Source organism: Lagenorhynchus albirostris, chromosome 5 (assembly GCF_949774975.1).
Source record: "Lagenorhynchus albirostris chromosome 5, mLagAlb1.1, whole genome shotgun sequence".
NCBI classification, from domain to species: Eukaryota; Metazoa; Chordata; class Mammalia; order Artiodactyla; family Delphinidae; genus Lagenorhynchus; species Lagenorhynchus albirostris.
The window spans coordinates 134303235-134324572 of NC_083099.1; the positions used below are offsets into that span (position 1 = coordinate 134303235).

The 21338-nt window shown below is 38.2% G+C and overlaps 1 protein-coding gene across 3 annotated transcripts in view; it reads left to right on the top strand.

Moving 5' to 3' along the window:
• ITSN1 (intersectin 1) overlaps positions 1-21338 on the top strand; it is a 230390-nt gene that overhangs the window by 40059 nt on the left and 168993 nt on the right. For all 3 annotated transcript variants that reach the window (XM_060150881.1, XM_060150879.1, XM_060150880.1), the window contains exon 2: positions 21102-21161. In XM_060150881.1, coding sequence (XP_060006864.1) covers positions 21134-21161 — 28 coding nt within the window. In that variant the 5' untranslated portion in view covers positions 21102-21133. The remainder of the gene's footprint in view (positions 1-21101; positions 21162-21338) is intronic.

The window sequence follows — 21338 nt, forward strand, 5'->3', positions numbered from 1 at the left end:
GACAGGTAACTTCTTAATTCATCCTTTCACACCTGTGTGAACAACAGAAGAACCATAGGGTCATTCTAATTGTTTATGACTATAAAGAATTTAGATAATTCTTGCTATATTATATTCCTTTAGAATTCTCAGCTAAGTATTTCTATAAGCTGGTCTTATAGAAATAGGCTAGCTGAGAGGCATGTGCTTTCTAAAACTAGCTTTCTTCTCTTTCTCTGTTTAACCTTTTATTATGAAAAATTCCAACAACTACAGAAGTGGGGGCAGTAGTAATCCCCATTACCCAGCTTCAGCAGGTGTTAACTCTCATCAGTCTTGTTTCATCTTTCCCGCCAGCCCCAACTCTAGATTATTTTGAAACAAATTCTAGACATCATATCATTTCATTAAAGTGAATTGCTTTTGATAGTGACTGTAGAAGCCATTTTCCCTCTTGGCACTAGCACAGACTCTCAGGGCTGAATAGAATTTATAAGGAGACAGACTCTGCATTGAAGAGCTTACCTTTTGAGAAAGGAGCTCATATTTTCACTGGATACTTTCTTCAAGTTTCTCTTGTCTTTCAAATAGGCATGTATTTGCAAAGTTCTTAAGTTCTTATCTGTTTGGAAATTCCTGTAGCAAGTTCAGGTTTAGTCATCCTGTACTGCTTTGGCTGTGCCTTATCTAAATAGTATTGAAGGGAAGAAAGAATTATTTCACCCGGAGTTGGCTTTGAGAGGAGTTAGATATATTGGGTATATTTAGGAAGTGCCCCTTAGTGCTGTAATAATATACTAGCTTTTAAAGGTACCTCATAATAATAGCTTTTAAAAAGCACAAATAAAACACTTAAAGGTGATCTCTTTTCCTAGCCATCAGTGGGACAATTTAATTCCTTTTTTGAGTTAAAATAAAATATTCTTTCAAGTACCTGAGATCTGCAAGTATTAGTTGACTCATCTTTTGTTTTTAAACCTATTGGTTTTCCAGGCCAGTGTGTCTTTTTGTATATTTTGACCTTGCACTTTAAACTGAATTCCTTTCATCCTTTGAAGGAGGCATAAAACTGTCAGTTTATATTGGTGAGTGTGAGAAATAGAATTTTTACTTTTCTCTGTGATTTCTAAATTTCAAGTAGCTTTAATAACCATCATAATGGTTTCTCAACTTCTAAAAGTAGATTCCAAAAAAATTTAAAAAGTAGATTCAACAGATTAAATAGAATACTTGAACTGTTTTCCTTCAAAAACTAAAACCAATTTTGACTTAATTGTTAGAGTTTAGTTCTTGAACATAGGGAACTGTGGGGTTCGTTTTTATATTTTACTTGGTTACAATCCCTAGGGTTATTGGTGACTTGGCTGTATGGGATGCTGAAAGTGCTGGATTGAGCCAGATCAGAACTCTAATTTGCAGTGTGATTAAATATGTCTACTTTTCTTCAGTAGCTAAACAGAAGTACTTATATTTACATTCCACCTATTTCACAGAGGTGTTGTTAGAAGTCCTATAATTAGATTATTTTTAATTTGCAAGAATATTTGAGCTGCTTCACAGATAAGTGCTATATAAAAGCAAGGTGTTATTAACGTCTCATTTTTCTTGATTTGTGTTTTTGACACTAGAAGCATGTATTACTTTTCTCTTTTCCTGGTGCAGGTTCTGCTACATGTTTTGAAATTTGTTCTCTGAACATTTTTAGCAGCTGGGATGCTATAAAAGCAATCTTGTGTCCTATTTTTAGTACACAGTGATGAGTCTGGATAGATGGCTCAGGTAATGGCAAGGTAATTGAACTGAGCACTAAGTGCTCGCCTGTGTATCCTCTGGCCTCTCCCCTTTCAGGGTAGAGTTACTGTTTACAGTGACAGTTTCACTGTCTGTGACTGGGTAGTCTGAATCAGTTTGCCTGCTGCCTGGCTGTCTCGAATGCAATTTTTGTCTTATCCCCTCCCCCGCCCCAGCTTTATTTTATATCTTGCATTTCAGTGTAGATGATCTACTTGGCTAACTACTGCAGTGAGGCTTAGTGCTGTCTAATAAAGTCAGAATGAAATTCTTCGTGTTAGGCGACAGGAATTAGAGAGCAGATCTGTGACGAGAGCCATGTCACTAGACTCCTCAGTTTTTCTGGGCTTATTGTGCACTTATGGGTGAAAGCGTTCTCTTATCAGGTTTGGGTTGTATTGTTTGGAAAAGTTTGGACATGCTTCATGTACATTTAGCAGAAGATTCATTTTCTTTTAGTCCCAACCATGGTTGGCCAACCTTGTACTTAGTTAAGGTTGAAGAATTCTAACTTTGGTACTACTTAAAGGATTCCCCAGCCTCATTGGGATGCTTCTGTAGGCATGAGCTTTTCACATAAGGAGATGAGCTGTGATATATTTAGGTTTTGATGTTTCTAGTTTATAGAACTTGAGAGCCTGAGGATTTGGCTTGGTGGTTCTTCAGGGAACAGGAGCTTCTCTTTCTCAGAGGGTGGTCCCCTTCGTTACATTGTTATATTGACCTACTCAAAGGGTTTGGTTTCTGTTACGTTTGGAAATGAATTAACTTTTTTTTTTTAAGATTTATTTTTTAATGTGGACCATTTTTAAAGTCGTTATTGAATTTGTTACAATATTGCTTCTGCTTTATGTTTTGTCTTATTGGCCTGAGGCATGTGGGATCTTAGCTCCCTGACCAGGGATTGAACCTGCACCCCCAGCATTGGAACGTGAAGTCTTAACCATGGGACCGCCAGGGAAGTCCCTGAGTTAACTTTCAAGACCAAGTGAGATGACTTGCTTAGGAGGGCATTCCAAATATATAGGTAGGGACAGTTGTCAGTGGTCCTCATTGTGTCATACAACTTGAATTGGCAACTGCGACAACTGCCTTGCTTTGAAAAGGTCCTTAAAAAACAGGGATGATGTACTTTGGTACTGAGTAAATAAAATAAGCAAAGGAAGCCTCTGATGTTAAACTGAATTTATTTGATTTTAGGGCCAAATAAATGAAGACTGTTTCTAAGAGAAACTTATGCCCTGTACAGATAAAGAGAAAAACCTCCTAAGAGTTTTGATTGTTGCTTCCAAAATAGCAGATTTCTAGAACATGATTGTCTGGTTTATCTTAAAAAAAAAAAAAAAGCTGCCTTGCCTCTGTTAAAATATTAAGTTAAAAAGTCATCAGTGTTTTCATTCATAGCTTTTTTTTTTTGAAAAGGCATTTGCTTGAGCATCAGCTTCATTAGTTGGTCTATGTTTTATGTATTTCTGTCTTAACTCCAGATAATTGATTTGAAAATTAACATGGCTAATATAGTACTGTGAAATGTAGGGAACAAGTTCATTTCTGTTGTATTCCTTGGGATTATTTTTATTCCTTGGAACTTCTAAAATCAAGATTTGGTTTTTGCTTTGATATTTGTCACTTTGGAAAATTGAAATTGGTCTGGCTCCTGAACATTTGCAGGATTATACAATATCAGGAATCTGACTGGGGAAAGACTCCTTGTTTAGTCCTCAGTTTATGCAGGTGACCCCTGAAGGTGGAAGGGTGATCACATGGAATTCTCAGTATTTACTTCATTCACTCGTTCTAAGACCTATTCATTCGGTACACATTGTGTGTCATTCATGGGCCAAACCATGTAACAGGTGCTAGAAATGCAGAAACAAGTCCTTGTTCTCAAGGGACCAAAGTCTTGTCTAAGGAGCACGCAGTAAACAAGCAGTTTACAGTGGATTTAGTTCTAAGCTTAGAGCGTGCAAAGGGAACAATAGAGGAAATCCACTTAAAACCATTCCAGCCTCCAAACAGGACATGTGGCCCAAGTTTAGAAGAGCAGGAAGAGTTAGCCAGGTCAAGAAGGGAGGACAGAGAGGGAGCGTGGGTAGAGCCCTACAAGGGGTAAATTCAATTCTTTTATAAGGATAGTCCAGTAGTTAATAGTTTCCAATCTGTAATAGTTGTACAGTAAATCATTATGGTTGCCTAATGTTGACATATTAATTTTGGCTCTTTTTCCCTTGGTGTGTTTCTACAAACTGTCTGTGCTCTATTTTTTTCCCTTGTCCATTTTGTGCTTGTTGATGGGAAGTGTCTACATTTTCTTGCCAATTACATAATGTGCGTTTATTTGGATTTAAGCTGCCACCTCCCCAAATCCGGCTTCTTAGTTGCTGGAGAGGGACAGACTGGAAAAGGTAACTCCGGTCCTGGCACGTTCCTGTTAAATCTTTCAGTAGCTCCCTTGCCCAAGTGTGCCAGTGAGACATGGTCTGGTCTCAACTCCACCCTTACACCTTTGCCCTTGGGATGGCTTCCTTCTTCCTGAGTGTTCATCCTCCACCTTGAAAGTGATTCTGCAACTTCTCTTCCTGCTTCAAAGCCTGTCTGGTGACCCTTCCACTACACTCAGTTCATCAGTTTCTCTTCTCTGCTGCCTTTGTACCCTGACCTGCTGTCCATTGTTGTATGAGCACATGTAGAGTGATTCTCTGTTCCTGTTCTAAATTTAAGCTCTCTGAGGCAGGCCCTGTATCGTTCTCTCTTTGGGTCTTTATGTTTATCACAATAACTGCTGTGTAATAAATAGCCATTAATTGATTTAAGCTGAACAGTTTAGCCTTTAAACATTTAGTTACTCTTTTATATTTACTGGATGATGATCGTGACTGAACAAAAGTGTAGAAGTTAATGTTCCAAGTGTTTTATTTATATTAAAACTCATTTTATCCTCCTTGTTAAAGAAAAACTTATTCTGACACTTGTTAAAACTATAAGGAAGACCTTATTGAAGACTATTGCAATAGAGGAGAGAGAACAGGCTCAACTCTGAGTATAACAAAGATGAGTGGGGATCTGTAGCCAAGGAGCAGGGTGAAGGGGGTCAGTGGGTTGAAGTTTACTAAGAGGAGACTTCAGGGTAGGGGGATTCTTGCTAAATTGACCTAGTACAGGGACTGGTACATCAAAGGCTGGAGATGAGGAACTCGATCAGATATCAGGTGTGATCAGATATCAGGGGTAGGGAGGTTCTGTTCAATTGACTAGCAGGATTCTTGCTAAAACTGGTCTAGGCAGACTGAAGACAGCACAGGGCCAAGGCTGAGGCCTAGTCCAGAAGAGGGCTCAGAGCAGCCTGACTAAAGTTTGGTCAGGGGAAAGTCTTTGTCATTATGAGCTTTTAAATTAGGTACTATTATTATCTGCATTTTATAGATAAAGAATCTAAAGCTTAGAAATAGTCTAAATAGCTTACACAAGGTCCACAGCCAGTAAGTACCAGAGCTGGATGCTTGCTGGTTGCTTTCCATCTGAAGGCTTCAAACTGTTGATCATTTTCTGGACTGTGTCCTGCCTGTGATGGCTCAGTTAATTTTTGCTAACCTACTGTGAGAGTCAGTAGAAGTTTGCCTCTCTTTTAGAATGACTCGTGGCCTTGCTGCTGTCAATGCTGTTGTAAGGCCCATGATTTCCACTGGAGCAGCATACTCAGGTTGCAATAAAGAGGGATTTAAATGTTAGCGTTATTAGAATTCCAGATAGATGGTGTGACTATTTATACACATTTCTATTTTCTTATATATATATATATATATTCAGCAGAATAACATTTTTCAGCCAGATTTCTGGATCTCACCTATTGAGATATAACCACAGAAGGGAGAAAAATCAATCTATTTCTCTGCCGAGCTCTTCACGTATGAGTGAGTTACCTTGTAAACTTTATGAATGGGCTGTTTTCTAAATGGTAGTAATTGAAAAAGACCATTTTTGTGTGATTTCTCTATTTTCTATGAGAAATAAAAATTAAAAATCAAGTAGCTTATATAGCTGCTGCTTCTGTGGTCTGTGTTCAAAGGAAGCCCGCTTTAGCATGAAGACAAGGTTCCTTAGATTGCAAGACATTTTGGAGGTTTCTCTCCACTACTGGGTTCCCATCCTATGTATAACATTTCTTATATTCTCTTGTCCCTTTTCCGTTCCTGCCATTCAGAATTATTGACTAGTCCTTGGATGCCTATTAAACTTTTATATGGTGCTTTGCCCATGCCCTTCGTCCTGTTCTTTAGTCTAGAATGCTGTTTCCTATGTATCTATATACTGCTAGTAATTTCAGTCACACTCATTGCTAGTTGTTCTGAAGAGTGACTTATTCTCTTGGGTAAGTTGGTAGCTTTTTTCTCTGGGCTTTCACAGTCCCGTGGGTTGTTTCATTTGATGCAAGGTATGGGAAGTAGTGACTGTGAATCATTGCACAAGCTTTAGATGAAGATTATTTCAGTTCTTAATTGTGAAAAATAAAGTCACAGTAAACATCTTTGGCTATAGGTCTTTGCATTTTGGATTATTTTCTTAAGGCAGATTCCCAGGAGTTGAATTATTGGTTACATGGTTAAAGAACATTTTTCACTCTTGAAGCTTTGCCACATTGCTTTCCAAAGGAGATGTAACAGTTCGCCCTCCCACCAGCAGTGGGAGGGGGGCTCTAGTGGCTATACGGTTATTAATATTGGAAATCTGCAATAATAACCTTATTTATTTCGAGGTTTTACTTCATTCCTTTGTGGTGAGCTTTCAAGCTGGATTGACCTTAATTAAATTGGCTCAAATTCCCAAGTAAAATGTCCCTCTGACAAAAACTTTCTAATGTCCATTTTAAAGGCTGAGGTGTAAAGGAAATAAGAAAGCTTTGTCAGAGAGGGAATAAAAGGGTTAGTTTATAATGTCCACGTAGATGAACGTTAATCAGTGAGCTGCGTATTGAATGAATTAACTTTTCTTCTCTTCAGTAACAATAGTTATCTTTTCAAAATCTTTTGATCGTTATTCGGAATTGTAAAGCTTAGTAGCTCTACTGGATTTCACAACATTGAAGTCAAATGCAGTCAACTTGACATGTGCAAACATGCCTAAATTCTAATTCTAGATAAACTGAATTGGAATTCACATTTTGAGAATAAAATTGGCTTCTACAAAGTTTTTCATATTATGAGAAGTTGAACCTTTTTAAAGAAAATACGAAATTGAGAAAAACTGGGATTTTCTTCTTTTTCAATTTTGTTCCAGACCACGGTGTATTTGTGATTTTGTGTGTGTGTGTGTGTTTACCTTCTGAAAGCATCCTTTTTTTTAAAAAATTATTTTACTTCATTTATTTTGGGCTGCATTGGGTCTTCGTTGTTGTGCACGGGCTTTCTCTAGTTGTGGCGAGCGGGAGCTATTCTTCTTTGCGGTGTGCGGGCTTTTCATTGCAATGGCTTCTCTTGTTGTGGAGCACGGGCTCTAGGCACGCGGGCTTCAGTAGTTGTGCAGGTGGGCTCAGTAGTTGTGGCTCGCGGGCTCTAGAGCGCAGGCTCAGTAGTTGTGGCACACGGGCTTAGCTGCTCTGCGGCATGTGGGATCTTCCCGGACCAGGGCTTGAACCCGTGTCCCCTGCATTGGCAGGTGGATTCTTAACCACTGAGCCACCAGGGAAGTCCTTTTTTTTTAACATCTTTATTGGAGTATAATTGCTTTACAATGTTGTGTTAGTTTCTGCTGTATAACAAAGTGAATCAGCTATATGTATACATATATCCCCATATCCCCTCCCTCTTGCATCTCCCTCCCACTATTTGTGATTTTTAACAGAAACTTCCAAGCTTCCTTTCTGTACTTTAATGGTACAGATGGATCTACTTAAAGAAATTGAGTGAACTCCTCAGTAAATAATAATGACCAGGATTCTTTTCAGGTTTTCTCTTTTTTCTCAGGCTTGAATATATTTCAGTGTAATTCAGTCAAGTGAAGTGAAATTAAAGATTGGAATCATGTATCTGTTGCCTTCTGAAAACTCTGGTTTTCTGTTGGCTTCTGTCTGTTGAGTGTTTTAGTGATGCTAATGTTATTGAACAGTTTTTTAGTCCTAAAACTTCCTTGTGTCGATAAATCTTGTGTTGCATAGAAGTCCTCTAGGTCACCTAGCAGGGTGCAGTTGGTTTTTGTTAATGACTGCATTGTCCTTTACTCGCATTCATGATACTCAGTGACTTTTCATTGATGTTGCAGTAAGGCTTTTCCCTTGGACTTCGCCCATTCTTTACACGTTGGTAAATAATCTTCAGCTGTAGCAGGAGGCAACCAGCATCTGTGCATGGATCAGGTTATCAACAGGTAGCTCTGTAGATTTCCTTTATCTTCTGATTGGGGAAACACTTACCAGTCCTTAGCAAAGACTCTACTAAGAGATTAAAACAAATCTCCCTTGAAGTTTCCACTTGCTGGCATCAGGAGTTGGTCTAATTGTCGTTGTTGTCCATTGTGGCACACTGCATCTGTGAAGATGTCAAAGGTGTGAAATATTCGCTGGTTTCTCAGTTGTGTACTCGTTATCAAGGCTTACATGTAGCCAAATTTAATTTTGATGAATATATTCAAATGCAGAGCATTTAATCAACACTAGCACATGGTTTTTTTTGTACAGCATGCGTATGTTTCCTTCTTCTTTTACTATGATCTATAAACTCATATTTAATTTATCCGGTTGCAGCTGTTGCACTATTTTTGTTGAACGAGGCTTAAAAATCTGGCAGGAGGCCTTCCTGCTTTCTTGCTCTTTTCAGTGTTGCAGTGCTGTTTTGCACAATCGGTGCTTTCTGGGTAGTTCCTTGACTTCTTTTCCAATGCTGAGGCTTTCTCTAAAACTTTTCTCTGCCTATGGTTACCACTGTTCCTGCAGCTGAACTGGTAAGACCAGGCTTGGTTGCTGCCTGTATTTGGAGGTTTACAAGTTAATTATCTAGCGATAAAGGTGAGAGTAGTCAACCGGTACACTGTGTTGATTTAAGACTAAGTGTGATATTATTTCTGTGCTACGACATGGAAGGTTATTTTAATATTTTCTTTTAAGTGTGCATGTGCCTTGTAATGTGTTGAGAATTCAGTTTCTAGTTGAAAGAAAACCTTTCGATCATCTCTTTTTAGTGACCACCATATTTATCCACATGACACAGAGGACAACATTTTGTTCTCCTGTTACCTAGTTTGTTACTTTTTTTTTTTAATGTGGTAAGTATTTACAATTACCTGTGAAATTTCAATTTTTGGTCACTTACTAATTTTTATTTGGGAAGCAACTGGAAAGTGAGTTAATAGTAGGTTAAATGTATATAATCTCATTAATTTGGCGGATAATCTTGAAATTCCAAAAGTTTTATATTTAAAATAAAATTTAATCTGAAATGCCCTTCTCCCACTCATTGATTCTTTATTGTTTGCTCTTTGGTTTGGGGTAATCTGCTCTTTTCCAGAAATTACTTTTTCAGCTTTCAATACCTTTCAGTGATAATGTTTTATTCTTAATGACCTTCTTGAAAATGAGACCTTCTGGAAGAAATAAAGTCCCTCATTTATTTTATTGAAGGCTTATGAATGGTTATCCTGTCTGCAGCTGTAGTGCTCTAGAATCTGATTTCTTAAAAAAAAAGTTAGACAAGCTATAAGTTAATGACTTACTTTTCAGATGTGACTTTGGTCTAGAGGTGCAAATAAGCTTCAAAGAGGCGCTGGTTAATTTCCTTTTCTCTCTTAGAACAAGAATGCCTTTCTCTGTCTCTGTTCACTGTCCCTCATTTTTCAACTTTGTAGCTAGTTTTGGTTTTATTGCTCCCTGATGAAATCTCTCCTATTGCACATATTAAAGGAAGGGTGATTTAGAAGAACTGAGGTTAAAATCTGCTCATTGAGCTCTATAGGCGACATTCCTTGGCGTTTCTCTTTGTGGAAAGTAAGCAGGAGTAAATGGACAAGTCGGCTAAAATGCCAGTGAGTGTTGCCAAGGGATGTGCTGACAGCTGGGCCTGACAGTGATTGCTGACCACTGGTCATTCCTGATGCATCCCCTTCTCACCTCTGTCCCCTGCCACCAGCCCTTCCCCCAACAACAAAAATCTGGGAGGCACGCCTGTTCTCTTTTGAGAGGACAACTTGAATATTCACTACAGCTTCTCAGACAACGTTGACAATGTCTCTTTGAACTTAGTCCTCTTTTTCATTGGGTTCTTCACCCTTCATGCAGTTTTAAAATCTTACTCATGAACAAGCTGCACGTCCTTACAGGTCATCTTGTTCAGCTTCAAACAGTAGCACATTTATAAGCTACATTGGAGGTCCATGACTTCAGACATGACAATTCGGCATTGATCAGGTTGGCTGTATGTTTGGGATTTGTCAGTTTCTTTGTCCATTTATTGTGTGGCTTTCAGTACCTTTTCTCTGTGTTTCAAAAGAGCTTTGTTTACATCCTGCCTTTATGTGTAATCTTACAGGGCAACTTTCTGCCTTTTGTTCACCTCCTGCTCATTTTTCACAGGAGTGGAATTTGGTGTAAGACTTGCTTATAAAGCAGGGGTATAGGCTCTTCTAGTTGTTTTCCATTCATTGCAGACTTTTTTTTTTTAATAAAAGAGATTTCCTTTTTTTTTTTAAGGTTTTCTAATTTATAATTTTTAGAAATGTAAAGGCCTCCAAAAGTAAGAGGTGTGGGGACAATAGTTTGTTTTTATTTTTTGTGATTCCTTTTAATTTTTATTCTAGAACAGGGATGAATATGGGCAGAACAGTGCCTTAAACCAGACCGTCACAACTCTCAAATATGAGACAGTATCATGATATGAGTATATTATATACTTTTATGTGTTCCTGAGAATATTTTTATATTTTTCAAGATATTTATACATGTATTTTCATTTTTCTCCCACATTTTGACACTTTCCTTTCTTTCTCTATGTTTCATTGATGCCAAATTGCTAGAAATTTACAATTTCTATTCTGTACCTTCCCATCATGTAGGTCCTTTCACCTAAAACTAAACCTTTTGATCAACTTTACAACAAAATTAAAAAAAAATTTTTTTAATAAGAAGTGAATTTAAAGTTTATTGCCTTAGTACCATGAAAATCTATTTCAAATAAATTAGCCTGAATATTGGGAAAGGACACTGTGAACTGGGTGTAGACAATAGACCTGTTAAAATGCAGGCCAAAAACTAAGTCTATTTTAAATATGAGGAAGAATAGGTCTTTTGTTTCCTTACCTCTCTGGCCTCTGATACCTTCTAGCCAGCTTGCCTTTCTGTGGTGATGAAAGTAGTTTCCTGCAATCTAGAACTGTTGGAATACTGTACATTTAAGGAGAATAGGTGGGAGAATGTAAGCCTAATTTGTTTATAATGTTCCATTGTACATAAAATGCCTTCTCTACCAAGAGTATATCTTTAAATATTGAGACCAGGTGTTCTCTGGTTATGAATCCAGCAACATAAGTCAGTGTGGCGTGTTCACAGCACAGCCCAGGTCTCTGCCTCTCCTATAGCCTTTGCTTGCTAATTGTTGGGACTTGTTTTCCTTACGTATATAAGATGATTCCAAGATTCTGCGAGGGAATGGGCATTAATTAAGTAAAAAACAGATACTGTATATTCATAATCTCCTTTTGGTCTTTCAGTCATTAATCCTTAACTGGCCCTGCTTTGGTTGTTAGAATTCTGCTAATTATTAGAATTGCGTAATTGTGAGGATTTCTTTTTCTGTGAATGAGTATATGTTTGAATTATCTCATTTCATCTCGATACTTCTTTTTATATTTACCCTTTCCCCCCTTTAATTTTAAAACATGTTAGAAAATTTTCAAACTTTCAGGAAATTCAGAAGAATAATGTGACATACTTGTTTTTAAAGACATCTTAAATAGTTTAATTATTTAATATAAGGTTAAAAATTTTAAATTATGCCAATAATTGTTTAGAAATTTTATTCCTCATGATTAGTTTTTGCCTTTTTTAGTATTTTAGTGTCTAAAATTTTAGTGTCTATTGTGTGCTAGAAACCAGTTATATACACGTTTCGTATTTTGTTTTTTGAAATCATTTAATATTTTCTGAATAATCTCCCTTTATTTATGATAGCAAAACATTGGAAATCAAATAACAAACCTGTTTTAACAGTTTTTTATCATGCAAAGTGACATTTTAATAAATACTGTTTTAAGGATTATCTACCTGTTTTATACATACACATTTATAGAGGTGTCTTCTACTTGAAATACATCAACATTTGGGATTTTAATGTACATAGTGAAACTAGGGGTCATACTTATTTTTTCAGCTTTCTATAATCAGCTCTCATTTCTGAAGCTGAAATGAAGAAAGAGTGAAGACTTTTCTCAACCATGTTTTAGCTTTTGGCTTAAAAATCCTAACATTTAGCCAAGCCTTTCAAACCACTATTTACCTGTTCCTTGATTACTCAATATGTCTGAGTGTTTTTCTATCTTGTATATGTAAATATAGGAGTGTTTGCCTCACTCTGAAAATTAATATCTAAGCCAGCAATGTGTTTATGAAAGGTTTTACTAACTTTGGGAAAGTATGTATTATAATGTAAAGTGTCCAAAAGAAGGCACAGTTGTATATTGAGGAAATACAAACACTAAGCTGTTAATAAAATGGGGTGGGCATGCTTGTGTTCGTGGTGGCTACCTTCTCTGCCTGTATGAACAGATCTTCCCCCCCGGAAGCACTGCATCAGCTGCTGAGCTTTCTGCACTTGTTCTGGGGCAGTGGTCCTGCCTCTCTGCTTCCCAGGCAGTAGGGCCAAGCACCGTAGGGAGAAGAAAACCCTTCTCTGTTTTCTTCCAGGTAGATTCCTACGTTTCTGTATGTTTTCATTGTAGGTAACACACCGTACCCTGCTGAAATCCCATCATATGGGTTGAACTTCTGCCTTCACTCACTCCTTTTTTGTTTTTTTAAACTGCTCTGTTAGTTTTTTTTTTTTAATATAAGACTTTTAACTTCCGTTTGATAAATGCTTACATTTTACTTTTCATATAAGAAGTAAAAGCTCTTTGGACTTACCTGGCAAAATTCTATTAAACTTATTTCCTGCATTCAGTTTCCTCTGTGGTCTGCTATGACACTTTAACAGGACTTCCCTGGTGGCGTGGTGGTTAAGAACCGCCTGCCAATTCAGGGGACACGGGTTCGAACCCTGGTCCGGGAAGATCCCATATGCCGCGGAGCAACTAAGCCCATGCGCCACAACTACTGAGCCCACGTGCCACAACTACTGAAGCCCACGCATCACAGCTACTGAAGCCCACGCGTCTAGAGCCCATGCTCTGCAACAAGAGAAGCCACCGCAATGAGAAGCCTGTGCACTGCAACAAAGAGTAGACCCGTTCGCTGCATCTAGAGAAAGCCCGCGGAGCAGCAATGAAGACCCAACACAGCCATAAATAAATAAATAAGTTTATGAAAAACAAGCAAACAAACCCACTTGCTTTCCCTTCCCTCGTTTTTTTGATTTCCAGAGCTTTTATTGCTTGGGACAGTATCCTCTCACTCCCTACCCCCAGCTCCACCCTGGAAGGTTTACCAGGCTAACTACTTCAGGAATATTCCATTAAGTTCTTAATCCTAAAAGTATGAGGTTATACACGAGCACAGAAACAAGACTGACTCTCTGTTCCGTCATTTAGAAAATTTTCAAACCTTCAGGAAATTTGAATGACTATATAAACTGTGCCTTTGTTTCCACATCCCTAAGATGGGATAGTAATATTATTTAACCCATAGTGTTGTCAATTGGATTAAATTGGCTAATACAGGTCAGGCATGTTAGTAGCATTTAATAATACAATTTTAGTGAATTATTATGTCACCTACATTTTCTCTCTCCCTCTACCCACACACATACACACAGATTTTTGATGTGATTTTTCCATCCCCTGTTTAATTATAAACTCCTTTTTACCCCCAGCTCTCTTGAGGTATAATTGACAAATTAAAAGCTTATATATTTAGGATGTACAGCATTCAGTATGTGTATACATTGTGAAAGGACTACCACAGTCAAGCTAATTAACACATCCACACCTTATCTACCATTTTTTTGTGTGTGTGGTGAGCACACTTAAGATCTATTCTCTTAGCACATTTCACGTATACAAGACAGTATTATTAGCTGTGGTCACCATGCTACACGTTAGATCCCCAGAACTTACTCATCTTATAACTGAAAGTTTGTATCCTTTGACCAGGTCTCCTCATTCATTAGTGAGATCACATAGTATTTGTCTTTCTGTGTCTGGCTTATTTCACTTAGCAAAATGTCTTCCAGGTTTAACCATGTCACAAATGGCAGGATCTTCTTTTATTAAGGCTGAATAATATTGCATTGTATATGTATCCCACATTTTCTTTATCTGTTTATACATCCGCAGACACATGTTGTTTCCATGTCTTGACTATTATTAATGATGCTGCAGCAAACATGGAAGTTCATATATCTCTTCGAGATAATGATTTCATTTCCTTTGGATATATATCAAGAGGTGGCATTGCTGGATCATATGGTAGTTCTATTTTAATTTTTTGAGGAACCTCCCTACTGTTTTCCACAATGGCTGCACCAATTTACATTTCACAACAGCAGTGCACAAGGGTTTCCTTTTCTCCACATCCTCGCCAGCATTTGTTATCTCTTTTTGATAATAGCTATTCTAACAGGAGTGAAGTGATACTTCATTGTGATTTTGATTTGCATTTCCTTGATCAGTAGTGATGTTGAGCACCTTTTCAGTGTACCTGTTGACCATTTGTATGTCTTATTTGGAAAAGTGTCTGTTCAGGTCCTTTGCCCATTTAAAAATTGTTATTGTTGTTGTTATTGTCTGTTCAGGTCCTTTGCCCATTTAAAAATTGTTGTTGTTGTTGTTGTTATTACATTATTTTTCTATTGAGTCAAATGAGGTCATTGTAAACTCCTTAATTATATTAAGTATTCTTGCTCAAAAGCCGTATTGTCTGTCCATCATTTCTTCTATCCCTTCCATTTTTTTTTAACTTGAGCTTAAAGTTGAGTCTTTTTTTATGTGTGTTTTAAAGATAAAATACTTGTTGAAAGTTATTGGAAACTCTCTTAAGAGGATAGTCCAATGTAGATATTCTAGTTTGTATTCAACTACTAGGATTGCCAAACTCTTGACTTTTAGTTTTAGAATTTTCTTTGTGGCTTGTGACCTAATGGGAGGTATCAATACACTACACTGTATGTATTTAAAGTGCACAGTTTGGACTTCCGTGGTGGCACAGTGGTTAAGAATCCACCTGCCAATGCAGGGGACACGGGTTCGAGCCTTGGCCCGGGAAGATCCCACATGATGCGGAGCAACTAAGCCCGTGCACCACAACTACCTAGCCTGCGCTCTAGAGCCTGCAAGCCACAGCTACTGAAGCCCGCGCACCTAGAAGCCCTGCTCTGCAATAAGAGAAGCCACCCAATGAGAAACCCATGCACTGCAACGAAGAGTAAAGCCCGCACGCAGCAACAAAGACCCTATGCAGCCCCCCACAAAAAATTAATTAATTTTTAAAAAAGGGCACAGTTTGATCAGTTTTGACACATGGATATACCTGTGAAACCATGACCATTATGACGATAGCAAACATTTCCATTCCTCCCCAAAGTTTTCCTGTGCCTCTCTGTAGTTTTACATTCTGTCCCTTCCCCTACTGTCATCTCCTGGCAATCACTGATTGGTTTTCTATCACTATAGAGTAGTTAATATTTTCTGCAATTTTTACAAAAATGGAGTTATACTGTGTGTGTGTGTGTGTGTGTGTGTGTGTGTGTATACCTGCTTCTTTCATTAAGCATAGTAATTTTGACATTCATGCATGTTATTGCTTATAGCAACAGTTGGTTCCTTTTTATTGCTAAATAGTATTTCATTGTATGGGTATATCATTGTTTATTTATCCATTCATCAGTTGTTTGGGTTGCTAGTTTTTGGCTCTTAAAAATAAAGTTGAGGGGCTTCCCTGGTGTCACAGTGGTTGAGAGTCCGCCTGCTGATGCAGGGGACACGGGTTCGTGCCCCAATCCGGGAAGATCCCACATGCCGCGGAGCAGCTGGGCCCGTGAGCCATGGCCACTGAGCCTGCGTGTCCAGAGCCTGAGCTCCACAACAGGACAGGCCACAACAGTGAGAGGCCCACGTACTGCAAAAAAATAAATAAATAAAAATAAAGTTGATATGATATGTGTAGAAATCTTCCTGTGGATAGAAATCTTCATTTCTCGTAGCTAAATATAGAGAAGTAGAGTGGCTGGGTTGAATGGTAGCTGTATAATTTTTTTTTTTTTTTTTTTTTTTTTTTGCTGTACGCAGGCCTCTCACTGTTGTGGCCTCTCCCGTTGCGGAGCACAGGCTCTGGACGTGCAGGCTCAGCGGCCATGGCTCACGGGCCCAGCCGCTCCGCGGCATGTGGGATCTTCCTGGACCGGGGCACGAACCCGTGTCCCCTGCATCGGCAGGCGGACCCTCAACCACTGCGCCACCAGGGAAGCCCTGTATAATTTTTTAAGAAAACTGTTTCGCAATGTGATTATACCATTTTACATTCCTACCAGCAGAGTCTAGCTGTTCCACATTTTTGTCTGCACTTGGTATGCTCAGTCTTTTTCATGTTTGCCATTCTAGTGGAAACATAGTGGCACATGACTTTGGTTTAGTTTCCCTAATGGCTAATGATGTTGATCACCTTTTCATGTGTTTCTTGTCCGTTTCTGAGAGTTATTTTGTGAAGTGTCTGTTCACATCTCTTATCAATTTCCTCACTAAGTTGTTTGTCTTACTATTTACTTTTAGGTTGCAAGAGTTCTTTATATATTCTGAGTACAGTTCCTTTGTCTGATGTATGTGTTGCAAATGTTTTCTCCCAGTCTATGGCTTGCCTTTTTGTTTTCTTAAGGAGATAACATTTCACTTTGATGAAGCCCAATTTACTGTTCTCTCTCTTTTTTAAAAAATAAATCATGCTTTTTTGTGTCCTAAGAAATTGTTGCCTAGCCCGAGGGTCACGAAGATATTCTTGTTAGAATTTTTTTGTGTAAAACTATATGGTTTTAAATTTAGGCCAAATTTAAATTTTGATCCATTTTGAATTAATTTTTGTGTATTTTGTGAAGTAGGATCGGTGTTCCCCCCTCCCGCCTCCACCACCTCCCCATATCTAGTTGATCTACTTCAGTTTGTTGAAAAGACTTTTTTCCTCCAGTGATTTGCCATTGCCAAAAATGAATTCACCAAACATGTGTAAATCTATTTCTCAATGCTTTGTTCTATTGATCTGGTATGTCTGCCTTTACATCAGTCCCAAAAGGCCTTGGTTATTACATTGCTTTTTTAGTAAATCTTGAAATCAGGTAGAATAAATTCTCCAATTTTGTGCTTTTTAGAAATTGCTGTGGTTATTCTAGGTCCTTTGCATTTGCAAGCAAATGTCAATATCAGCCTGCCAATTTCTACTCAAAAGCCTGCTGCAGTTCTAATTGGGATTGCATTGAATATATAGATCCATTTGGCAGGAATTGCCATTTTAGCAATATTGAATCTTTCTATTAACATAGTATATCTCTCCATTTATTTAGGTCTTCTTTAATTATTTTTTAAGCAATATTTCATAGTTTTCAGCATAGAGACCTTGGCCTTGGATGTCTTTTGTTAAATTTATACCTAGGACTTTTACATTTTTTTGACACTGCTATAAGAGGGATTGTTTGTCTTCATTTCAATTGCCAATTATTGTTCATATATAAGAATTCAGTTGATATCAACGTTTCATCCTGTGATATTGCCAAATTCACTTATTGTACTATTTTGTAGATTTCTTGGGGTTTTCTATGTAAACAATTATATCATCTGTAAATAGAGTTTTATAGATTTTTTAAAAATCTTTGTCTTTTTTTTTTTTTTTTTTTGGTCTGTTTGTTTTTCTTACCTTATTTCAGGGCTAGAACCTTCAAAACAATATTGAATAGAAGTGGTAAAAGTAGGTATCCTTGCCTTCTTCCTGATCTCTGGGGGGAGAAATTTAGTCTTTAACCTTTAACTATGATGCTAGCTATAGCTTTTTCATAGATGCCCTGTATCTGTTTGAGGAAGTTTCCTACTAATCTTAGATTCCTGAGAGTTTTTATCATCCCTAGGTGTTGAGGTTTTGTCAAGGCTTTTTTTCCCACATTTATGGAAAAACGATTATATGAGCTTTTTGGTTTATTCTGTTAATATGGTTGATTACATTAATTTATTTTCAAATGTTAAATTAACCTTGACTTCTGCATAAACCCTTGGTTATGTTTTTGCCAATGTATATCCTTTGTTATATATTTTTGAGTTTCAGCTTTGAATTCTTCTTTGGTGAAGAATTTTTGCATGTTCTTTACAGTCTTGTTCTGTAATTTTGGGGGGATACAGCTCAAAAGACGTATGACTTGTCAATTTCAACGAATTATGAAGATTAAGTGAGGTGGAAAACTAAAATTTTTTGGAAAATTATCAAGCTTACCTACATAATATATTGACTGAGAAATAGTGGAAGAACAGAATAGCAGCTGTAGTTTTTAAAGGGAATTGGCAGTGAGAAGTGGCCTGCTTCATCACTGGACTCACAGACTTTCAGTTCATTGTGGTGGCTTGACCACATGTGTTTTCTCTTCTCCTTCCCTGATGTCTGCCATAATCACATAGGCAGCTAAAAGATGTAAACTCCTAAGGAAAAAGATAACAGTAGAGAAGATAGTGACAGAAGATTTTTTTTTTAATATAAATGTATGTATGTATTTATTTATTGGCTGTGTTGGGTCTTTGTTGCTGCGTGCAGGCTTTCTCTAGTAGCGAGCAGTGGCTACTCTTCATTGTGGTACACGGGCTTCTCATTGCAGTGGCTTCTCTTATTTCGGAGCGCAGGCTCTAAGCGCGTGGGATTCAGTAGTTGTGGCACACGGGCTCAGTAGTTGTGGCTCGCAAGCTCTAGAGCTCAGGCTCAGTAGTTGTGGCGCAGGGGCTTAGTTGCTCCGTGGCATGTGGGATCTTCCCAGACCAGGGCTTGAACCCGTGTCCACTGCATTGGCTGGCAGATTCTTAACCACTGCACCATCAAGGAAGTCCCCAGTGACAAAAGATTTTGACAATTTTTTGTAAAGAGAAACATAACTTTGGAAAGGAGTGTTAATTTGAGTTCAGAGGTAGATAAACAGTGCCTACAAATAAAGATGAGGTCAAGCAGCTTGTCCCAGGCCCAGAGTACTTGGAGGCTCCTGGCATTCCTAGGTCAGTTTTGCAGCTGAAAATCGAAATTCTTCAACAGTCTGTGTTTCAGACATTTTGAACCATTCTCTCCTGCACCCCAGCAGACAGGTGATTACGTCAGCCCCCTTCCTCTGGGGAGATGTGAAGAGCACTAGGCCAGAGATGCTCCAGACTAGAAGGGTGAAACATGGGGTTGAAAATAAAGGGATTGTATACAAGTCCACCCACTGAAGTTAGGCCCCTCACTTCTTTCTCCCTTCTCCACTCCTCTCCAGAAGCCAGCTGGAATACCACATCTAGCTGAATATAGCTTCAATAGAAAAAATCTGACATTTGGAGATCTCCCAGTGAACAGGTGACTAGATATATCTGATCATCATAGGGAGAAGCCCATCAATTAATAAACCTGCCACCCATGCCCAGCTTCTGAGCATTGTTTTAGTGCCTCCATCTTAAATATGAAGGTACATCCAAGGATCACCAGATATATGAGCAAAGCCTCAAAAGTGAAAGAGAATGACCCTAAACGAACTATCAGTGAGCAAACAAAAAAGGAATCAAATGATGCAAGAAACAGAAGAAAACTAAAGAGTAAAATGAAAACAAAAAATCAGAAGAATAAAAGAAGTTGTGTCCATTTAAAAAGAGATGGAGGAGAACACTAGGAATAAATAGTTGAGAACAAGATAGAGCTTTTGGAATTTTAAAATTCCATGGACAGGGCTTCCCTGGTGGCGCAGTGGTTGAGAGTCCGCCTGCCGATGCAGGGGACACGGGTTCGTGCCCCGGTCCGGGAAGATCCCACATGCCGCGGAGCAGCTGGGCACGTGAGCCATGGCCGCTGAGCCTGCGCGTCCGGAGCCTGTGCTCTGCAATGGGAGAGGCCACAACAGTGAGAGGCACGCGTACCGCAAAACAAAAACAAACAGACAAACAAACAAAAATTCCATGGACAGATGAAATTGAGTATTAGGGCAAAGGGACTCTCACTTTTTAATTCTAAATTTATCTAATTTTTTTCTGTTACTATTTAGTATTCATTTTTAACTGTGTGCATTTACCATGTTGTTTAGTTAAGCATAAGGAAAATATTAAGTTTGGATTTTTTCAGTTGGGGAAGAGGACTGGCTTGGTTTCACGTTGACTGTTCATGAGCAAATAATGCCTGATGGGGATATTTGAGCCTGGGTTTGTGTTTGGTATTCTGGGCAGACATTAGTGTAATATGCATTTTAAAACAGCAATCGCAGACAATGTTTTTCATTAAAGCAGCACAGGCTGTGGAGTTTGCTTCCCCTGCTCAAATCCAGCTTGGTCACCAAATGTGTGATGTTGTTCTAATCACTTCGCCTCTCTGATTCTCATTTTCTTCGTGTATAGTATGGAATGGTAATATAGTACCTATGTCATAGGGCTGTGATACTATGGAAAGAGTTAAGGGACTTCCCTGGAGGTCCAGTGGTTAAGACTCAGCACTTCCACTGCAAGGGCACAGGTTTGATCCCTGGTCAGGAAACTATTGCGCATGATGCACAGTGCAGCCAAAAAAACCCCCAAAAACGGAGAGATAAGACAGTGTGCAGCATGTACTAAGTGCTCATTAAAAAGAGCAGTTGTTGTAACCATGAAGCAGATGGAGTAGTATATGTAGATGGTTAGGAAAAAGATATATTTAAAAAATAACAAATACAACAATACAAATAATGAGATAATAGGCTGTCCCGAGCTAATAGTATCACTCCCCAGACTGAAAGCTTCTTGTTGCTGGAGAGCCTTTCGTTCACATTCCTCAATGCCCATCATTGTACCTGGGACTGAGAAACTGCGCAGAGAAGGAATGAATGAATGAACCCTTAGTTGTAACATTCATTTGCAGTGCTATCCCCTAACTCTAGTATCAGTCTTCAGGTCATTAAGACAGCATGTTAGTGTGTTTATAAGTACCTAGGAGTGAAGTTTTCATAAACTTAAATGTTGCATTTCAATTACAGGCGTCCATTAGCAAGGTGAAAGTAACAGAAACATGGCTCAGTTTCCAACACCTTTTGGTGGTAAGTTTTCAAAGATTTTCCTTTTTTAATGTACTTTGGAATCGCATTTTTAAAAACTTAGTATTATGGCAAATTTCAAATATTCACGTAAGTAGAGGGAATAATATAATCAACCCATCATATAGTTTCAGTGATTATCAATCAACTAATGGCCAATATAGTTTCACCTGGATTCTT